At 41.3% G+C, this 15,204-nt stretch overlaps 4 protein-coding genes across 6 annotated transcripts in view; 3 read left to right on the plus strand and 1 right to left on the minus strand.

Annotated features, from left to right (window-relative positions):
• The window catches only part of LOC132979375 (tripartite motif-containing protein 16-like), a 39,414-nt gene extending 35,031 nt beyond the window's left edge, over positions 1 to 4,383 (plus strand). Inside the window, exons 1-2 of one of the 2 annotated variants that reach the window (XM_061045113.1) lie at positions 876 to 982; positions 1,626 to 4,383. In XM_061045113.1, the coding sequence (XP_060901096.1) occupies positions 1,693 to 3,444 (1,752 nt within the window). In that variant the 5' untranslated portion in view covers positions 876 to 982; positions 1,626 to 1,692 and the 3' untranslated portion in view covers positions 3,445 to 4,383. Of the gene's footprint in view, positions 1 to 875; positions 983 to 1,625 lie in introns of those variants that run through there. The other variant, XM_061045114.1, reaches the window with a different exon arrangement.
• The window catches only part of LOC132979376 (tripartite motif-containing protein 16-like), a 57,944-nt gene that overhangs the window by 35,089 nt on the left and 7,651 nt on the right, over positions 1 to 15,204 (plus strand). The gene's annotated exons all lie outside the window — the stretch shown is intronic.
• On the plus strand, positions 878 to 13,566 carry LOC132979373 (tripartite motif-containing protein 16-like). Of its 2 annotated transcripts, none has more exons than XM_061045110.1 (2): positions 878 to 982; positions 10,804 to 13,566. In XM_061045110.1, the coding sequence occupies exon 2, from the start codon at positions 10,871 to 10,873 to the stop codon at positions 12,629 to 12,631; it is 1,761 nt and encodes a 586-aa protein (XP_060901093.1). In that variant the 5' UTR covers positions 878 to 982; positions 10,804 to 10,870; the 3' UTR covers positions 12,632 to 13,566. The 2 variants fall into 2 exon arrangements, with proteins under 2 accessions (XP_060901093.1, XP_060901092.1); XM_061045109.1 differs by lacking the exon at positions 878 to 982 and adding an exon at positions 10,183 to 10,292.
• LOC132978498 (presequence protease, mitochondrial-like) lies at positions 5,906 to 9,793 on the minus strand. Its single transcript, XM_061043704.1, has 8 exons — positions 9,731 to 9,793; positions 9,331 to 9,469; positions 8,441 to 8,557; positions 8,192 to 8,321; positions 7,895 to 8,015; positions 6,791 to 6,977; positions 6,371 to 6,473; positions 5,906 to 6,232 (listed from the first exon to the last, which is right to left on the minus strand). The coding sequence occupies exons 1-8, from the start codon at positions 9,791 to 9,793 to the stop codon at positions 6,139 to 6,141; spliced, it is 954 nt and encodes a 317-aa protein (XP_060899687.1). The 3' UTR covers positions 5,906 to 6,138.

Raw genomic sequence — 15,204 nt, forward strand, 5'->3', positions numbered from 1 at the left:
GTGAAAACCATCACAGGCTGCAAGAAGAAAGGTAACAACACAGAAGATGGGGACCCTGTGAGAGCAAAGCAGCTCAACCTGTTTTTTTAACAGCTTTGACTAGCAGGCCACTGCAGCTAGTGTCTGCCCCCCAGCACCTCTTTTCACACCCCCACCTCCCCTGATGTCATTTAAGTCAGTTATGAACCTTCCTAAGCAAAAATGACAATTCGAACGTACCCTTGGTCTTATCTCACTCTCGCCCTGCCTTGGTCTTATCTCAGCTCGGTCTTGTCTTAGTCTCGCCCTGCCTTGGTCTTGTCTCAGTCTCGCCCTGCCTTGGTCTTGGTCTTGTCTCGGTCTCTGAGCACTCTGGTCTCAGGTCTGGTCTTGACTACAACACTTGGTAAAACATACGTAGATAAATCACAAATTTAAACTTCTGCGTACTATTTTATTATAGTTTTGTATGAATTCTCCAAAGTCTAATCTCTCTATTGCAGCATTACGTCTTTTATGAATCTGTATGCTGTTGTTTGTTTGTACACGGTCTCATTTCAGGTAGTATTTTCTGTCTTCATTCTCTCTCTGTTGTCTTCTCCTTTAAAGCACAAGAAAACTTTTTTCAGTTATACAAAACAGCTCTATGAAACTGTAGATTTCAGAGGAAACCAAACATGAAGCTTTTCAATGTTTGCTTCAACTATTGTGAGCTGTAAGTTATTTAAAAACATCATGTGGTTGTTCAATGTTGTGTTTTAATCTTAACTGCACGATAAAACTCAGACTGACAGACTCACACTGTCACTTTAAGAGAATTCATCACCTGCGTGAGGGCAGCATGGTGAGCCCTCCCTATTGCTCAACTCCACTCTGTGCACACATTTCCTGGTTCCCTCTCCTTCACTAATATACGAGTGCAAGATAGGTGTAACCAACAAGTGATCTCCCCAGCCCCGTTCAGCGTGGATCAACAAATGAGCAGCGACAAAAGGACACTGAGGTATTTTTTGTCGGTGTATTACTTCTACCACATATTGAAATTCTTCCATTACTTGTAATCAAACCGACTTTTGTAAATTAAAGCAGCAGTAGGAATCAGTAGGTTTGTATTTGAAACAGGATTATGACTTCAATCTGAGGCGAAGTATGTTTAAAGACAATATCAATGATCTACTTCAATCATCAGTCTGATCATCTGATAGTCAAAAACAAGGAATAAAGGTCAGGTCAGTGTATTTAATCCAGTATGTGAACCACCAGTATGTGAAAATACCTCTTCCAATGGTGGTGAAGTTCAGTGGAACTCTGACGCCTCCCTGTGGTGTCTCAGATTTTCACAGCTTGTAATGCTGGTGCTCACAGGTAGCTCCGTTCTGACAGTAGTTGTAGAAACTGTTCAGTTGTTCTCTGTGTTTTATTCACTTCTTTTTACATGTTAAGAAATGTGTGACTAGAGTTTTTACATGCTTGCTTATAGAGTTTTCTTCTATGCAACAGAGAGAGGTTATGTATTCATGTTGAGAATCTGTCCTGTCAGAGGCATGAAACATGAATCAGAGCTTGTTAACCCCTCCCTCTTCTTCCTGCTCTCAGACTCAGCCAGCTCCACTCTGACGTTTATTTTCTTGTTCCCTCCCCTTTAGATCTAAAGTATGAGGATGGGTGTAACCAACATGTGGGACGGTGGAAGAGCAGACACTGAACAAACACATGCTGTGTAGATCAGAGGTGAAACTATTGATTTCTAAGGAAGTGAAACTCAGACAGTCGTTGTTACCGAGAGGAGAAATGGCACAGAAAGGAGTTCAACTAGACCGGGAGGCCTTCTCTTGTTCCATCTGTCTGGATCTCCTGAAGGATCCGGTTGCTATTCCCTGTGGACATAGCTACTGTATGAACTGTATTAAAAGCCACTGGGACACAGAGGATGAAAAGACAATCTACAGCTGCCCTCAGTGTAGGCAGGACTTCACACCGAGGCCTGTCCTTGGGAAAAACACCATGTTGGCAGATTTAGTGGAGAAGCTGAAGAAGACTGGACTCCAAGCTGCTCCTGCTGATCACTGCTATGCTGGATCTGATGATGTGGCCTGTGATGTCTGCACCGGGAGGAAACTGAAAGCCTGTAAGTCCTGCCTGGTCTGTTTGATCTCATTTTGTGAGAAACACCTTCAGCCTCATTATGATTCACCTGCTTATGCAAAACACAAGCTAGTGGAGCCCTCCAAGAAGCTCCAGGAGAACGTCTGCTCTCGTCATGATGAGGTGATGAAGATGTTCTGTCGTACTGATCAGCAGTCTATCTGTTATCTCTGCTCTGTGGATGAACACAAAGGTCATGACACAGTCTCAGCTGCAGCAGAAAGGACAGAGAGGCAGAGAGAGCTTGGGGTGAGTCGACAAAACATCCAGCAGAGAATCCAGGACAGAGAGAAAGATGTGAAGCTGCTCCAACAGGAGGTGGAGGCTATCAATGGCTCCGCTGATAAAACAGTGGGGAACAGTGAGAAGATCTTCACTGAGCTGATCCGTCTCATGGAGAAAAGACGCTCTGATGTGAAACAGCAGGTCAGATCCCAGCAGCAAACTGAAGTGAGTCGAGTCAGAGAGCTTCAGGAGAAGCTGGAGCAGGAGATCACTGAGCTGAAGAGGAAAGACGCTGAACTGGAGAAGCTCTCATACACAGAAGATCACAACCAGTTTCTACACGACTACCCCTCACTGTCACCACTCAGTGAATCTACACACTCATCCAGCATCAAGATCCGTCCTCTGAGGTACTTTGAGGATGTGACAGCGGCTGTGTCAGAAGTCAGAGATAAACTACAGGACGTCCTGAGAGAGAAATGGACAAACATCTCACAGAGAGTGACTGAAGTGGATGTTTTACTGCCAGAACCAGAGCCCAAGACCAGAGCTGAGTTCTTAAAATATTCATGTGACATCACACTGGATCCAAACACAACACACACACAGTTGTTATTATCTGATGAGAACAGAAAAGTAACAGTAATGAGAAAACAACAGTCTTATTCTAGTCACCCAGACAGATTCACTAATCGGTGTCAGGTCCTGAGTAAAGAGAGTCTGATGGGACGTTGTTACTGGGAGGTGAAGTGGGGGGGGAAAGGAGTTTATGTAGCAGTCACATACAAGAATATCAGCAGAGCAGGGAGCTCAGATGAATGTAGGTTTGGACATAATGACAAATCTTGGGCGTTATATTGTGACAGCAACAGTTATAACTTTTGGTACAACAATGTCAAAACTCCTGTCTCAGGTCCTCCGTCCTCCAGAGTAGGAGTGTACCTGGATCACAGAGCAGGTATTCTGTCCTTCTACAGCATCTCTGAAACCATGACTCTCCTCCACAGAGTCCAGACCACATTCACTCAGCCTCTACATGCTGGACTTTGGTTTTATTTTGTTGGAGACTCTGCTGAGTTGTGTAAGCTGAAGTAGACAGAAGTCATTAGGGGACAATGTGTTAACAGCTGTGTTTTTTTCCATGTTTCTAAAGAAAGCTGATTATACTTTTCTTCACTGCACATACTACGGTACTTTGACGAAACCAGTAAAGCCAAATTTCTGTATTTCATAGATTTCAATATCATATGTGGACGTGGGACCTTCCTCTGACCTGTCTCTTTGAGCCCACTAGTTTTCCTTGCACCACAGGACCTGCGTATAAGCATTCTGTTAACCTTTCACCCTTTCACACGCACATGCACGTCTTCAAAAGAATAAGGTAAACAGAAGTTTCCTCCTTCTCTTAGATGATTTCTTCTTTGTTTTGTTTTCAATGTTTTGTTTTGTTGTTGTTCTTTGTTAGGCGTCTTAGAGTATTCAGAGAAGCGCTATGTTATTATCATTATTATTAATGTTAAAGGTCACATATTCTGTAAAATGCACTTCACCATGTTTCTCTAACACTAATATGTGTCTCTAGTCTCTCTACAAACACCCCAATGATGAGAAAAGTCCATCCTCTCTGTATTGTGAGAGTGCCTGCTCCACTTTTCAGAAAATGTCTGCTCAAACAGGTCGTTTGGAGATTTTCTCTTTATGACATCACAAAGAGCAGTAACACCTCCCCAGGTGGGTGACACATCTCATTTACATTTAAAGGTACAGACACAGAAACAGCCTGTTCTGAGCAGGGCTGAAATAGAGGGGTTTATAGGCATGATCGAATACAGGATCAGAGTGGATTTAGAACAAAAGACAGACAAGTTTGAGACTTATTTAAACATGTTGAAGAGGAGGAGAATATGTGACCTTTAAACCATGAAGGTTGTCAGTGCTAGTGATGACTTTTGTTCTCTTATCTGTGCTGTATCGCTAACCATCGACTAATTGTAATGATGTAAAGTTTTGAATAAATTTGCATATAAAACTATAGTTCATTTGTATAAATTTCTCTGTCAGACCAAATTAGTAGTAATGTTAACCCAATGTTCAATAAAATCCCTTTTGTAAGGTGTAGGGTAAAACAAAAACCCATTATGAATAAATGTCCTCCTGCTCTATAAACTACATCACGTTGCTTTGGATAAAGGGCTTTCATGTAATTTTAGTGATTTTTTTATAATTAAATTTGGTAATTAAATAAGTAACAACTATACTATAACATGTTGTAGTGCCATGAAACTCACAACACACATAATATAAAAGCGTTAAGCATGATTTACTTTATGTGTGATGAAATATTTCGGTGACCCTAGAGCCTACAATGGTGACTTTTTTTAAATGATATCCATGTTAAAAAATCCCTTAAATTATTATTGCCTTTGTTGTTTCTATCCACTCTGGGCTTTCTGTGTGTGTGTGTGTGTGTGTGTGTGTGTGTGTGTGTGTGTGTGTGTGTGTGTGTGTGTGTGTGTGTGTGTGTGTGTGTGTGTGACATCTCTATAGTGGTGTTTGTGAGTAGGGTCCTGCTGTTGCTGTAGTTTTGGAAGTGGAGCAACATTTTACCTTCATGTGCCGGCAGTGAGATGTGACCGTCCTGTCAGAGTAATGAAGCATTTATTGTGTGCAAAGACGTGTGACTCTGTTTTATTTATCAGTTAATTAGGATTTTAGAAAAGAAAACTGAAGGTAGAGTGTATGATTTTAAAAACTCAAATCATCTTACCAGATGTGTTGACCTGCAGCAATTCTTTGGTTTTATTCACCCTGGGGTTTAAATCTGTTGATTTGTGCCTCCAACCCGATAAAATGGAGGGAAATTGATTTCAACTGTGGTGTTCAAAGACTTGAAAAATAATTGTTAAAACTTCAATTTAAGGTCACAATATTCAACATTAACTAGCGGCTTATTAGCATGCTAACTAGTAGCATGCTGGCTGCTTATTAGTCATTATGAAGCACTTATTAGTACCTTATCTACATGACCATAGTCTATAGTTAACAGGTCATTATCTAAGAGTTTGTTCTCATTACACTCCTGATTACAGCTCATCGATAGAGAGTTAGGAAGTTGTTGAACATGAGTTATGATCTTGATATGCTTTTGTTTACTTCTACCTCATAAGTGTCGTACTAAGGGAAACATATTAAGATCATAATTCATGTTCAAACACTTCCTAACTTAGGAACCAATGAAAATGTGAAATTTGTGGAAAATAGGACCACAGCCTCCATACATGGGGCGCGCACAAAAACCACTAGACTACCGGCGCCCCACAAAGACCAACATGACCTGACTGAGTGTTTGCACATGACTCAGTTTGTTGTTTGAATTAGACAGAATGGCTCTGATGCTCTTCCTCTGCTCTGAGTTTCCCAGAGTAAACCACAGAGGAAGAAAGTCATTTATATCCTGCAGACAAAAACAAAAACACCTGATTGAAGTTTATATAAATGATATATCTCTTGATGATACTTTTGCAATGATCCCAAAAAGAAGAGCTCACTCACATAGTGTATTCCAACATGATCATATATTTCATTAAATATATACAGAATGAAGACGTATCTGAACCATGACAGCAGCTCTCAGTCCTCCTCTTGATATTGTGCGCTTCAGCTTTTTTGACTCTTTAATAAAAAATCCTAACCGTAGACTTTCAGCATTCAGTACAGAAGAAGTCGTGCAGCTGTGATTCTCCAGAAGTCCAGTTGAGTATTTAAATAACAAGTTACCTACAGACTGTATTATTTTACGATCCATGAGGAATCTTTTTTAATCGCCTCGTTCTCTGGACCCAAGATAGCAACTCCACACGTCCTCTGACCGACGCCGAGGTATCTGCAGCGAGGGGGAAAACAAGACACGAGTTAACACTTGATGTGGGAATAAACGGGAACAGTTTGTCAGTCTGTTTTTTCTTTTAGCTTCTCCTTCTCTTCATTTCTGAGTTATGTAAGGGGACATAAAAGCTTGTACCTTTCAGCCACTTCCACTAGACTTTGGTGAGTGACAGCAAAAAGTCTTTCTCTGTGATTCTGCTTCATCTCATCGGTGACTCCGCTGAGGAAGCGACCCATTCCTGCAACACAAACACAGAGTGAACAAACCAGACAGCTAAGAGATAAACTAGAGACAGTGACGGCTTTACAACAGAGACGGAGACTAAGTTACTAAAACTAATGAAGATCTCTTCATATCTGAACTTGGTTATAATTCAACTTTTTACTCATCATTTTATTCATTAATCCTTTAAAAGCTTTTAACCTCCATTAAAGACTTCTAATGTTGAAGTTGTCAGTAATGTTCTGAGATGTTAAAGGTCCAGAGATCTGATTGGAGGAGGATCAGGTGACGCATCCTGACAGCAGCTGGAGGGATCACTCAGTCGTTCCTCACCTTTGTCCGCAAGGGCCACAGGCGAGTCTACAGCCGAGAACACTGACAGTTTAGCTTCATCGATGTCCTGCTGGGTGAACTGTCCCGACTTCGCCCAGTCCACACCTCGACGAAACGCTGACAAGGTCTGCACTGAGTTTGGATCCCTTAGAGAAGTAAAAGAAAGAAATACAAGGTCAACAACACACTGTTCAACTCAAAGAAGATTCTTTTTAAACGTAGAAGTCATTTGGAATATTTTATTATGGCTGCCAAAAATGCCCCATGATGGCTTCCCTTTGTAAATTGTTGAGTCTTTTTTTCCAGACAGATCCCTGAATATTCTTGTAAGATAAATATTTTGCATTTTGGACAAAGGGAGGAAGAAGAGGTCACATTTGAGAAGCAAATCAACTCAAATTTCATTAGATTAGAACAAAATAAGTGCTGCTGCAACTTTGGTTCTTTCACTTCTTTCTCCTAGTCTTGATTTAAAATCCATTTTAAAGGTCACATATTCTGTTAAATACACTTCACCATGTTTCTCTAACACTAACATGTGTCTCTAGTCTGTCTACAAACCCCCCAATGATGAGAAAAGTCCATCCTCTCCGTCTTTTCCCTGCTCCACTTTTCAGAAAATGTGTGCTCAAACAGGCCGTTTGGAGATTTTCCCTTCATGACATCACAAAGGGCAGTAGCCCCTCCCCCAGGTGGGTGACACTCCCACAGCTGGGTGTTTGTTCTGCCCTCTGAGTCTGTCTTCTCACCGTAAACGATAGGACATGGAGCGAGAAAGCCCGAGTACACCCGAGCCCTTCCAGAGAAGGGGCGTGGTCAGACACAGCTCATTTACATATTTAAAGAGTAACTAAACCTCTGGAGGAAACTCATTTCAGCCGCTTGTATCCACCATTATATCTTTCTGTCATCACTACCCATAGCTCATGATCGTAGGTGAGAGTCGGGACGAAGAGCGAGCGGTAAATGGAGAGCTTTGCCTTCAGGCTCAGACTCATTCCCTACATCATCTAAAGTATTCTTGTCCAGAAATGTCTCTGTCCAAACCTTTTTTTTTATCCATGTATTTGTAAGACTTTTCAAACACAGTAAGCTGGTACTGACCTGCTCGTACATGTCCAGCTGGGTGGAGTCAGGGACGACCTGGGTGGAGACAGACATGCCCCCAGTCCTCAGCTCCATCTGCTGGGACTGTTGTCTGTAGTCCAGACCTCCGCAGCCCATCCTGATTTAACAAACAGACACACATGCAATCTTTAAAATGCTTTCAAACACCACCTGTCCAAACGTTACACAAATACAGAAAAGATCAATAAAGCATAATATCTTCAAACTTTTCATATACCAGGTGACACATTTTGAAATCTTGCTCTTGTCCAATCGACTGTCAGGTGAACTTACTTGGTGACAACGCTGCAGAAGAGCGGGACATAGAGCCTGAGGTCCTCCGGCAGTGTGTTGAGACTGCACATGGCTCTGAAGTAAACTAGCCCGTTGGTGGGCTGCTCACAGTACTGCACCGGTACGCCGACTGAAGGAGACAAGGAGAGGAAACATTTTAAGGGGTTTTAACCACAACACTCTTAGATGATTCTTCCTTGTTGTGTATCGTGTTTTATAAACTTGTGTAGAGTGGACACTGGGCCGTACCTGCTGTGCTGATCTGAACAGGAGTAACAGGGATCGTGGGCTCAATGTCAGACACTTTCAGCGCCGGCAAACAGGAGGCGTCCTGCGTTTTGCTCTGAGCAGCCAGCAGCTCCAGACCTTTTTCCAAGAAGAAGAAGAAGATGAATATGAACATGAAACAGACACTTAAATCAGAAGTGCCTCAATCTAATCCTTCTGAAATCTTTCGACAAGTTTTACTGGTTGGGTCATAAACAGAAAAGTGAATGCAGGTGAAATGTTCTTTCATGGTTTTCCATCAGTAAAAGTTTAAGGATAGTTCTCTGTACTTTAATGTTTCTAACAAGTCCCCTCAAAAACGGTCTTCAACATTTAAGGCCAACTCCTCACCCCCTCCGACTAAAACTGGCAAATGACACTCAATTCAGTAACACTGTTGTCAGTCTTTGAAAATTTATAGAACAGCTTTGAATGATTTGCAGCTCAAAAAACATCTCATTTATCTGATACTGGTGTCAGTAAAAAACACCTCGAGCTGTTTAGCGCCCTCTGCTGACTCATCCTGGGATTACTCCAACATATGTTTACCTCATGCTCTATAACTCTGCCTATGTTTAGTTTGAACATCCAGCATTGTAACACTATATGACTAAATGAGGGATCAGCAGAATAGGTCAACTTGAATATATTATGTATACAGTCACATTGCAGCGCTTGATGGTTTTTTCCCAGTTATTGTGTTAATCTGATGGTTTATTGGATTTTTTGGGGCTTCAATCAAATCAATCAAGCAGCCAATAAAAGCCTGTTTGCTTCAGACAATTCTGTGTGATTTCACAGAGTCAAGCTCAGAAAGTGTTGAAGCAGAGAAATACAGATTTCCTCCGTGGAGCAGTTTCAATCATTTGTACCTTTTTCATAGATGTCTTTTTTGTCGCTGTCTGACAGAGCATGGATCTTTTTCTGGAGCTTCTCCTCCTCGGCTTTGGCCTGTTTCTCCAAGTAGACCTCATCCGGACTCATGGACAGGGTCAGTCTGTGTGTGTTCTCCTGTAGGGGGGGTAATGGGGATTTGAAGGGGAAGAGAAAAAACACAAATTATACAGAAAACCTTCAAAGTTCATGTTTTTTTGTCATGATCGTAAAACACTCCAGGGCTGCTGAGGTTGACCTTAAGAACAGACCGAGTATTTCCCCCTACAGAGAACATTAGTGAGACTTGTAAAAGGTTTATTCTTGTATTCTTTTTAAACCTTTTTTTCACATATTTCTGGATGTTTTGAAGAAAAGTACATTCCCAGTGTCACACACATTAAAGTAGTGCTTGATTTTGTCCTGGAGGAAGCGGGGGTTTTCCTTCAGGGTCTGTAGCATTACATCTTTTATGAATCTGTATGCTGTTGTTTGTTTGTACACGGTCTCATTTCAGGGATTATTTTCTGTCTTCATTCTCTCTCTGTTGTCTTCTCCTTTAAAGCACAAGAAAACTTTTTTTCAGTTATACAAAACAGCTCGATGAAACTGTAGATTTCAGAGGAAACCAAACATGAAGCTTTTCAATGTTTGCTTCAACTATTGTGAGCTGTAAGTTATTTAAAAACATCATGTGGTTGTTCAATGTTGTGTTTTAATCTTAACTGCATGATAAAACTCAGACTGACAGACTCACACTGTCACTTTAAGAGAATTCATCACATGAGTGAGGGCAGCATGGTAACCCCTCCCGATTGCTCAACTCCACTCTGTGCACACATTTCCTGGTTCCCTCTCCTTCACTAATATACGAGTGCAAGATAGGTGTAACCAACAAGTGAGCTCCCCAGCCCTCGTTCAGCGTGGATCAGCAAATGAGTAGCGACATAAGGACACAGAGGTATTTTTGGTCGGTGTATTACTTCTACCACATATTGAAATTCTTCCATTACTTGTAATCAAACCGAGTTTTGTAAATTAAAGCAGCAGTAGGAATCAGTAGGTTTGTATTTGAAACAGGATTATGACTTCAATCTGAGGCAAACTATGTTTAAAGACAATATCAATGGAACTCTGACTCCTCCCTGTGGTGTCTCAGATTTTCACAGCTTGTAATGCTGGTGCTCACAGGTAGCTCTGTTCTGACAGTAGTTGTAGAAACTGTTCAGTTATTCTCTGTGTTTTATTCACTTCTTTTACATGTTAAGAAATGTGTGACTAGAGTTTTTTACATGCTTGCTTATAGAGTTTGCTTCCATGCAACAGAGAGTGGTTATGTATTCATGTAGAGAATCTGCCCTGTCAGAGTAATGAAACATGAATCAGAGCTTGTTAACCCCTCCCTCTTCTTCCTGCTCTCAGACACAGCCCGCTCCACTCTGACGTTTATTTTCTTGTTCTCTCCCCTTTAGATCTAAAGTATGAGGATGGGTGTAACCAACATGTGGGACGGTGCAAGAGCAGACACTGAACAAACACATGCTGTGTAGATCAGAGGTGAAACTATTGATTTCTAAGGAAGTGAAACTCAGACAGTCGTTGTTACCGAGAGGAGAAATGGCGCAGAAAGGAGTTCAACTAGACCGGGAGGCCTTCTCTTGTTCCATCTGTCTGGATCTCCTGAAGGATCCGGTGACTATTCCCTGTGGACATAGCTACTGTCTGAACTGTATTAAAAGCCACTGGGATAAAGAGGATGAAAAGACAATCTACAGCTGCCCTCAGTGTAGGCAGGACTTCACACCGAGGCCTGTTCTGGTGAAAAACACCATGTTGGCAGTTTTAGTGGAGGAGCTGAAGAAGACTGGACTCCAAGCTGCTCCTGCTGATCACTGCTATGCTGGACCTGAAAATGTGGCCTGTGATGTCTGCACCGGGAGAAAACTGAAATCCTGTAAGTCCTGCCTGGTCTGTTTGATCTCATTTTGTGAGAAACACCTTCAGCCTCATTATGATTCACCTGCTTATGCAAAACACAAGCTAGTGGAGCCCTCCAAGAAGCTCCAGGAGAACGTCTGCTCTCGTCATGATGAGGTGATGAAGATGTTCTGTCGTACTGATCAGCAGTCTATCTGTTATCTCTGCTCTGTGGACGAACACAAAGGTCATGACACAGTCTCAGCTGCAGCAGAAAGAAGTGAGAGGCAGAGAGAGCTCGAGGTGAGTCGACAAAACATCCAGCAGAGAATCCAGGACGGAGAGAAAGATGTGAAGCTGCTCCAACAGGAGGTGGAGGCTATCAACGGCTCCGCTGATAAAACAGTGGGGAACAGTGAGAAGATCTTCACTGAGCTGATCCGTCTCATGGAGAAAAGACGCTCTGATGTGAAGCAGCAGGTCAGATCCCAGCAGCAAACTGAAGTGAGTCGAGTCAGAGAGCTTCAGGAGAAGCTGGAGCAGGAGATCACTGAGCTGAAGAGGAAAGACGCTGAACTGGAGAAGCTCTCACACACAGAAGATCACAACCAGTTTCTACACGACTACCCCTCACTGTCACCACTCAGTGAATCTACACACTCATCCAGCATCAAGATCCGTACTCTGAGTTACTTTGAGGATGTGACAGCGGCTGTGTCAGAAGTCAGAGATAAACTACAGGACGTCCTGAGAGAGAAATGGACAAACATCTCACAGACAGTGACTGAAGTGGATGTTTTACTGTCAGGACCAGAACCAGAGCCCAAGACCAGAGCTGAGTTCTTAAAATATTCATGTGACATCACACTGGATCCAAACACAGCACAAACACGGCTGTTATTATCTGATGAGAACAGAAAAGTAACAGTAATGAAAAAACAACAGTCTTATTCTAGTCACCCAGACAGATTCACTGATTGGTGGCAGGTCCTGAGTAAAGAGAGTCTGATGGGACGTTGTTACTGGGAGGTGAAGTGGGGGGGGAAAGGAGTTTATGTAGCAGTCACATACAAGAATATCAGCAGAGCAGGGATCTCAGATGAATATAGGTTTGGAGGTAATGACAAATCTTGGGCGTTAGATTGTGACAGCTATAACAGTTATAACTTTTGTTACAACAATGTCAAAACTCCTGTCTCAGGTCCTCCGTCCTCCAGAGTAGGAGTGTACCTGGATCACAGAGCAGGTATTCTGTCCTTCTACAGCATCTCTGAAACCATGACTCTCCTCCACAGAGTCCAGACCACATTCACTCAGCCTCTACATGCTGGACTCAGGTTTTATGATTTTGGAGACTCTGCTGAGTTGTGTAAGTTGAAGTAGACAGAAGTCATTAGGGGACAATGTGTTAACATATGTGTTTTTTTCCATGTTTCTACAGAAAGCTGATTATACTTTTCTTCACTGCACATACTACGATACTTTGACAAAACCAGTAAAGCCAAATTTCTGTATTTCATAGATTTCAATATCATATGTGGACGTGGGACCTTCCTCTGACCATTCTCTTTGAGCCCACTAGTTTTCTTTGCACCACAGCAGACATGGACCTGCGTATAAGCATTCTGTTAACCTTTCACCCTTTCACACGCACGTCTTCAAAATAATAAGGTAAACGGAAGTTTCCTCCTTCTCTTAGATTATTTCTTCTTTGTTTTGTTTTCAATGTTTTGTTTTGTTGTTGTTCTTTGTTAGGCGTCTTAGAGTATTCAGAGAAGCGCTATGTTATTATCATTATTATTAATGTTAAAGGTCACATATTATGTAAAATACACTTCACCATGTTTCTCTAACACTAATATGTGTCTCTAGTCTCTCTACAAACCCCCCAATGATGAGAAAAGTCCATCCTCTCTGTATTGTACCTGCTCCACTTTTCAGAAAATGTGTGCTCAAACAGGTCGTTTGGAGATTTTCTCTTTATGACATCACAAAGAGCAGTAACACCTCCCCCAGGTGGGTGACACATCTCATTCACATTTAAAGGTACAGACACAGAAACAGCCTGTTCTGAGCAGGGCTGAAATAGAGGGGTTTATAGGCATGATCGAATACAGGATCAGAGTGGATTTAGAACAAAAGACAGACAAGTTTGAGACTTATTTAAACATGTTGAAGAGGAGGAGAATATGTGACCTTTAATTCATGAAGGTTGTCAGTGCTAGTGATGACTTTTGTTCTCTTATCTGTGCTGTATCGCTAACCATCTACTATTTGTAATGATGTAAAGTTTTGAATAAATTTGCATATAAATCTATTGTTCATTTGTATAAATTTCTCTGTCAGACCAAATTAGCAGTAACCCCCCCCCCCAATTGATAGAAAAATGTACAATGAGGTATCTTAAAACATGAATTATAATGATCTAAAAACATAATAACACAATACTAATCAGAAAGCTACGGAGCCCCTAAAGGGACATAGGCAGAAAAAATAAAAATATATGTTTCTCGTGCGCACCAGAAACTAACCGGTGCTCACGTGAAACCTTCTCATGCGCACCAGATATCAGGTGCACAACGGAAACCAGCCAGTCTTAGCCTTCTGTGTTCTTGTGATAAAAATGACAGTACAGGACTTATTTGAGCTCTATTTTAACCTTGGACTTAATTACAAGGACAGAACTGCTTTGCTTGTGCACCGTCACCGTTATATTGTCTCAGAAAGACATTTAAAACGGATGTTAAAGTCTTGTCATCTGTTTTGGCGCAAGGGATACACTTAGAAATATATTCACAGATTCGGCTTTCCCGGATCAATAACTCATCAGCGGAACATTGCTCTTCCAAAACCGACACCTCTCTGCAATCACAACAAGATAGACTGCGAGCTACATTCGTATTTTCCTCAAAGCGAGCCGTCCTCCGCGCTGGGGAACTTGCATTGGCCTCTAAGCAGAGTCGGCTGGTGCTCGAATGCGCAGGGACCGTCTGCAAATTGCAATACTGAAAAAATATGATACAGAAATATTCAATAACTTCACCCAGGAGAGGTGTAGTGTCATGAAAATCATTTTACACACATGATCTCACGTTTTTCATACTACATTTCTCAGATTGGAAAATAATACTTTAAAAACAAATTGAGGATTTTTCAATAGCCTATAAATAGCCCAATGTTCAATAAAATCCCTTTTGTAAGGTGTAGGGTAAAACAAAAACCCATTATGAATAAATGTCCTCCTGCTCTATAAACTACATCACGTTGCTTTGGATAAAGGGCTTTCATGTAATTCTAGTGATTTTTTTATAATTAAATTTGGTAATTAAATAAGTAACAACTATACTATAACATGTTGTAGTGCCATCAAACTCACAGCACACATAAACCATCTTCTCTTGATTATACTACAACTCTTAGTTTGGTAAAATGTGCATAAATGTAATTTTAGTGATTTTTTATCATTAAATATGGTAATTAAATAAGTAATAACTATACTATAACATGTTGTAGTGCCATCAAACTCACAGCACACATAATATAAAAGCGTTAAGCATGATTTACTTTATGTGTGATGAAATATTTCAGTGACCCTAGAGCCTACAATGGTGACTTTTAAAAAAATGATATCCATGTTAAAAAATCCCTTAAATTATTATTGCCTTTGTTGTTTCTATCCACTCTGGGCTTTCTGTGTGTGTGTGTGTGTGTGTGTGTGTGTGTGTGTGTGTGTGTGTGTGTGTGTGTGTCATCTCTATAGTGGTGTTTGTGAGTAGGGTCCTGCTGTTGCTGTTAATTAGGATTTTAGAAAAGGGAACTGAGGTTAGAGTGCATGATTTTAAAAACTCAAATCATTTTACCAGATGTGTTGACCTGCAGCAATTCTTTGGTTTTATTCACCCTGGGTTTTAAATCTGTTGATTTGTGCCTCCAACCCGATAAAATGGAGGGAAATT

Source organism: Labrus mixtus, chromosome 8 (genome assembly GCF_963584025.1).
Source record: "Labrus mixtus chromosome 8, fLabMix1.1, whole genome shotgun sequence".
Classification (NCBI taxonomy): domain Eukaryota; kingdom Metazoa; phylum Chordata; class Actinopteri; order Labriformes; family Labridae; genus Labrus; species Labrus mixtus.